General features: G+C 38.5%; 1 protein-coding gene across 1 annotated transcript; it reads left to right on the top strand.

Annotated features, from left to right (window-relative positions):
• The first annotated feature begins 4,208 nt into the window (after positions 1-4,208).
• Positions 4,209-5,192, top strand: LOC127432273 (olfactory receptor 2AT4-like). The gene has a single exon (XM_051683178.1). The coding sequence runs from the start codon at positions 4,209-4,211 to the stop codon at positions 5,190-5,192; it is 984 nt and encodes a 327-aa protein (XP_051539138.1).
• Positions 5,193-6,471: the final 1,279 nt, after the last annotated feature.

Here is a 6,471-nt window from a genome sequence, read left to right as displayed (position 1 = left end):
TGAATACCTAACACCTCGCATACCAGACTCTGCACCTTAACCAAAACGTTTGAATTTCAACACACCCCCAAAAGACATGGATTAAATCTCCATACTCTGATTGGCATCTCCAGCAGGTGGGTGTGTCTTTAAGACCAAGCCTATACAATTTAGAGGGGGTCCAATAGAACCAATGTAAAATCTTGAATTGTATAAGGCGCACCCTTGCATCTCTAGATGCAGTTTTTATGTATTTTAAAATCCTAGCCCATTCTCCCTCCTCCAATTCCAGGTCTAAATCCCTCTCCCATAATCTTTTGAGAGTGGTTGAAACTCCGTCCCCCAGACTCTGAATTAATAAGGAGTAATACACTGATGTCTCATGGCCTTTTCCAAAAGCAGAAATCACCTCTCCCAGAGTATCTGCCGCTCTAAGGGGGTGTATGCTATTCCCATAAATAGTACAGAGCAAGTGTCGTAGCTGAAAATACCTAAACAACTGAGATCTGGGGATCCCAAAATATTGAACCAAATTTTCAAAGGATCTCATCACACCACTCTCATAAAGATCATCGAGTGAATTAACCCCCCTCGCAATCCACTCAGACCAACAAAAAGGGGACTTATTAATGCATAGTTTGGGGTTTAGCCATAGGCTCGAGGCAACATTTAGATAAATATGAATTAAACACTCTGGACACTTTTGTCCATACTGAGTGCAAAATAAAATAACGGGGTGTGATTTAACTTCTCTGGATAGTTTGATGGAAAGGCTTTGCAATGGCAAAATAGGGGCAAGAAGTTCTTGTTCAATGCAAAACCAGGAAGGGGCTCTTTCAGGTGGAAGCGACCAATGTGCCAATTGTCTGAGACCGAATGCATAATAATAAAACAGAATCTTGGGTAGGCCTAGCCCACCTTTGTCTATCGGACTATGTAACTTATTAAAATTTAACCTGGCATGCTTACCATTAGAAATGAAGGACTTCGCTATATGCTATCAAATTGCCTGAAATAAGAGAGGGGGACATCTATAGGGAGAGATTTTAACAGGTAGTTGAATTTTGGAATACAATTCATTTGAATTACATTAACCTTCCCAATCATCGATAAGTGTAATGAAGCCCACCTGTCAACATCATTCGAAAACATTTTTATTAAGGGATCAAAATTATCTCTTACTAAATCAGACAAATTTTCTGGGAATAAAATTCCCAAATACTTAATGCCCTGTTTGGGCCACTGGAAGGTGCCCGGCTAGAAGGCCGTTACTGGACAATACGCTGTCAAAGCCAAAGCTTCAGATTTAGACCAATTGACTTTATATCCTGAGAACTTGGAAAAGGAATTAATAATTCTGTGGAGGCAAGGCATAGATCTAGTGGGGTCGGAGACGAATAATAAAATATCATCTGCGTAAAGCAGAAGCTTATGCACCACACCTCCTGCAATCACCCCTGGAAAATCATCTTCCTTTCTTATAACGATGATGGTTCCAGGGCAAGACAGAACAATAATGGGGAAAGAGGGCAACTCTGCCGAGTGCCCCATCCAGAGTAAAATAATCTGAAATGAATCCATTTGTTTGTACCACTGCTACAAGGTGTCTATAAAGTAACTTAATCCAACCAATAAAAGTATTCCCGAACCCGTTCATTTCCAAAATCTTAAAAAGATAATCCCATTCTACTATATCAAATGCCTTTTCGGCGTCAAGTGAGATGGCAGCGACCAGAGATTGATCATTCACTACTGAACACATGATATTGATGATCTGCGAGCAGGGACTGTGAGCTTGCTCGATTTCCAGCTTATGGTCTGATATGTCGAGCAGACTCGGGAAGAGCTCATCCAGGAATTTCACCATATCTCTGCCCTCCTCATACTCAGGAATTCCAACTATTCGAACATTATTCCTGCGGCTTCTATTCTCAAGATATTCAAGCTTTTCAAGGAGATGTTCCAAATAAACTTTGGTGGCGGGCGGATTAGCAGATGATTCCCTCTCCGAAGACTCCAAATAATAGATTTGTTTCTCAACATCAGTCACTCTTGTAACTATCTCAGAGTTCGACGTATTACAGCGAGATCCTCCAAATCAGCAAGAACCTTCGTCAGCATCACCGACATGTTGGACAACTGACGCTGGATCTCCTCTCCCGCCGTGCCATCTAAATCGACTCCCCGGTCTGTAGACCTGTCAGGGCTTTCATCCTGAACACGTAAGTGTCTTTTAATGTCTCCAGAGCCTGAGGATTTTGACTTCTTTGCCATGTTTTACCTCAAAGAGCAAATGTATAACTGGGTGTATCGAATTTCACCAGATTATAACATGAGAATAATTAAAAATTAGCAAGGTGCGCAGAGCTTGTCGCTCACAAGTCTGCTTCTTGCATCGCGTCACATGACCACCGACATGAAGTCATTTCGTGTTTTTTTATTTTTATTTTTTTAATTTGGAATCCCCAATTCCCAATGTGCTCGAAGTCCTCGTGGTGGCGTAGTGACTCGTCTCAATCCGGGTGGCGAAGGACAAATCTCAGTTGCCTCCACGTCTGAGACCGTCAACCCACGCATCTTATCACGTGGCTTGTTGAGCGTGTTACTGCAGAGCCATAGCGCATGTGGAGGCTTCACGCTATCCTCCGCGGCATCCTCACACAGCTTACCACACGCCCCACCGAGAGCGAACCACATTACAGCGACTACGAGGAGGTTACTCCATGTGACTCTACCCTCCCCAGCAACCGGGCCAATTTGGTTGCTTAGGAGACCTGGCTGGAGTCACTCAGCATGCCATTCACACATTCAGTGCAAGCATATGCAGACAGTATACTTATTTATTTAAACCACATCCTTTTGTTGTTTGATAGTCACACTAGGACCGATCATGATTTTAATTATATTAAATGTGCATTCATTTATTTCCCAAATATGTCAAATTCATATGTGAGCATTTGAAAGCAGTCTTTGTGTCTGGCAGACAGTGTGCGGGTATCGTATTGAGTTGGTGCTCATTGCTATCAGTACTGCATAAGCATGGTTGTTGTGATATCTTTTTTATTTTAATATCAACTTGGTACCAAAGTACTGTTACTTTTGACATTACTTTCAGAAAGTGTCCAAATAGGCTATTTCTGTCTTGATATCTATTGTTTTCAAATTTAACACTTAACAAACAACTTTTTGTGTAATGTTTTGCTTGAATATTGTGCTAGTCTATATTATGTCTATGGAGAGTCCCCATATGGATAGCCGCACCAACGTGTGTGTGTGTGTGTGTGGGCGGGTTTGGGTGGTTTACGAGGACATTTTTTTAGGTTATAAATGGGTAATTACAAGGGTATTATGCTATAAATGTGGTTTATGAGAACATTTCTAGTGTCCCCATCATACAAATTGCTTAAAATACATACTAAAATAAGTTTTTTTGAAAATGTAAAAATGCAGAAAGTTTTTTGTGAGGGTTTGGTTTAGGGGTAGGGTTTGCGTTAGGGGACAGAATCTATAGTTCGTACAGTATAAAAATCATTATGTCTATGGAGAGTCCTCATAATGATAGCTGCACCAACATGTGTGTGTGTGTGTGTGTGTGTGTGTGTGTGTGTGTGAGTTGCTTGCACAACTCCACTAATTCACAAAGCACCTCAACCAATAAACTCCAAAGGTCGGCCCAGTTTCATGACACAAAATGATTCTATATGTTAAAACAGTGATCCTTCATAATGTGTTGAACTCTACAGGCTTCAACACTGATTCTACAGCTATAAAATAGAGAAACACTAGCAGAACTTTCGCATATGCATTGATCACCAAGATAGGTGACACACTGACCAGGAAGAAATATTCTAAGCAGATGTCATATAACTTAACTGAGGAATAATTAAGGTAACCACTCGATTAACTGAATTTCAATATAACCTAAATGTCATTTTAGAATAGCAAATAATGTAAGACTATATAAATCAGCGACAATAAAGAAACCCCATGTACAGCTTTTATGGGATAAAGTACAGTAGACAGTGGATTATAACTTTTAAGGTTCATTTTAATTAAATAATATAATATTTATTTATATATTGTATTTTTAAATATGTAAAATAAATATATGTATACATATTTAGAGTAAATAAATAAGTAAATAATTTAGGGCAAATTAATCAGTCTTCACCTTTAAATAATTTAAACTTGTGTAAATAGATTTTTGTAAGTTTGATATGTTTTGTAGTATGTCACAGGAGAACCAAACCACAGCTTCTGCTGTAACAGAGTTTTTCATTGTGGGATTCCCTGAACTTCAGCCTAAATACTACAACCTGATGGCCACAGTTTTGTTCTGCATCTACATAGCTGTGGTTACCGGTAACTCTCTTGTTGTTGTTCTTTTTATCATTGAACGCAGTCTCCATAAGCCAATGTATATTATCATGCTGAGTTTGGCTTTGTCTGATATTGGTTTTTGCACTGTTGCCTTGCCAAAATTGATTTCTCGTTATTGGTTTAATGACGGCTATATTGCTTTCTACGTTTGTATGTTGCAAAGGCAGCTAATTCACTACTTTGGTACACTAAATTCTCTTATCATGATGACCATGGCCCTAGATCGGTACTTGGCAATCTGTTACCCACTAAGATACACTGTTTTAATGACTAATTGCAATATGAGAATTTTAATAGGGTTATCGTGGGCCTCTGCAATGATTGCCCCATCTATTAGTTCAATACAGACATTGCAAATGCCATTCTGTGGTCCAAATAGGATCCTTAATTGTTTCTGTGACGCCTCTTCTATGAACCAGCTCGCCTGTGCTGATGCCACCCGCCAGAGGCTTGTGTCCTATAGTATGGCAATGTTTGTTCTTCTCGTACCATTCTCTTTCATTCTCATTTCCTATGTTAGTATACTTGTGTCTGTGCTTCGAATAGCAAATGCACAAGGCCGACTTAAAGCCCTCTCTACCTGTGCAACACAAGTGACTATCATTACCATCTATTATGTGCCACGTTTTATTGTTTACTCCGGCACTGATATACCAAACACTCCATTACCAATAAGCAGAAGTCAGAGAATCACCCTGGTTATGTTCTATAGTCTTCTGCCTCCACTGGTGAATCCTTTCATTTACTGCATCAGGGTCAAAGAAATCAGACAGTTCTTCCTAAAATGTGTCCAGACAAATCGAAAGGGCAATAGCTTAACTATTTCTAAATGAGGTGAACTGTCAGTTAATTTATCTTATGCATCTCATATGCAACTGTTATTCATTGTTATATTTTGTTATTAGGTATTGACAATATTTATTATATTATTTTCTATTATGTATTGATAATATACTGTACAGCGGACTTTAGAAGTCTAAAGCACGACTTAATGTTACTATTTTGCATTTTTTATTACAAATGATGTCATCAGCATAACAATTTGGGTTAAATAATGAATTTGAAAAATAATCATGGATTATTTAGTATTTGTATGTATCCCTTTCATTTTAATGAAAGCATGTACTCGAGCTGGCATGGACTTTTGTGTAACACCTGATGATCTTTGTTATCCCAACATTTGAGAATGTTCCCAAAAGCATCTCGTGTGCTTCAACAGAAGCAATAAAATCTGATCCTTTGTACAACGTTCACATGCTCAATTTCACATATTTGCATATTTGATTATTACTGTACTATATCTTAATGGGAAGCTTAAATATTTATTTTTCAGTTTACATCATAATGTTTCTTTGTTTTACATTTTATTTCATACAGTTTATTTCTATGTTTAAATTAGATTTTGATCCCCACTGTATATGAGAATAAATGTAGAAGGCCATTCATCACTGACTGAACCAGTAAATACACAGGTGTCTTATTTTGCCGTGTTAACGTTAAGACCAGAGGCTCAATAAACATACATACTCAATAAACGTTATTCACTGGTTTTGTATCAGAATTCCGGTCTTTACAGGCCCATAGATTGCCAAATTGTGTGAATGCCAAACTGTGTATGGTGGAGCAATTGGGGATAAACTATTTGACTATTTTGTGCTCACAGGTAAGGGTAGACACGGTTATGGTTCATGCTTGGTTTTAATAATGAAATAGCTACTAATGCAGTTCAGTTTCTTTGCAAATTAGTTCTTATTCATCAGTGCTGTGCCTTAAATAATTTACTCTGCAGAATACAATTTATTCTATTAAGGGTTGTTTATAAAAGTATTAATTTAGTCAGGGAGCTGTCAGTAGTTTCTCCAGTAAGTCAGCAGAGGGCCCCCTTGATTCCTCTGCATGAGCTGATGAGTTGTCTCACTTTACTGCTGAGGCCCCTTTCAGTACTTTCACTTCTCACAAACACTGAAAAATGACATCTAAAAGAACACTCAAAGAAGAATAGGCACTGCTATGGAAGGCAAACAGCATGAACGGGCCCTCTCTCCCTTCTTTTTTTTTTTTAATTTTTTTTTCTCCCCTATTCTCCCCAATTCTCAATGTGCTCTAGGTCCT

The sequence above is a fragment of the Myxocyprinus asiaticus genome, chromosome 42 (assembly GCF_019703515.2).
Source record: "Myxocyprinus asiaticus isolate MX2 ecotype Aquarium Trade chromosome 42, UBuf_Myxa_2, whole genome shotgun sequence".
Taxonomy (NCBI): domain Eukaryota; kingdom Metazoa; phylum Chordata; class Actinopteri; order Cypriniformes; family Catostomidae; genus Myxocyprinus; species Myxocyprinus asiaticus.
Note: the sequence above shows the minus strand (reverse complement) of the source record. Positions and strands in the feature narration are given on the sequence as shown.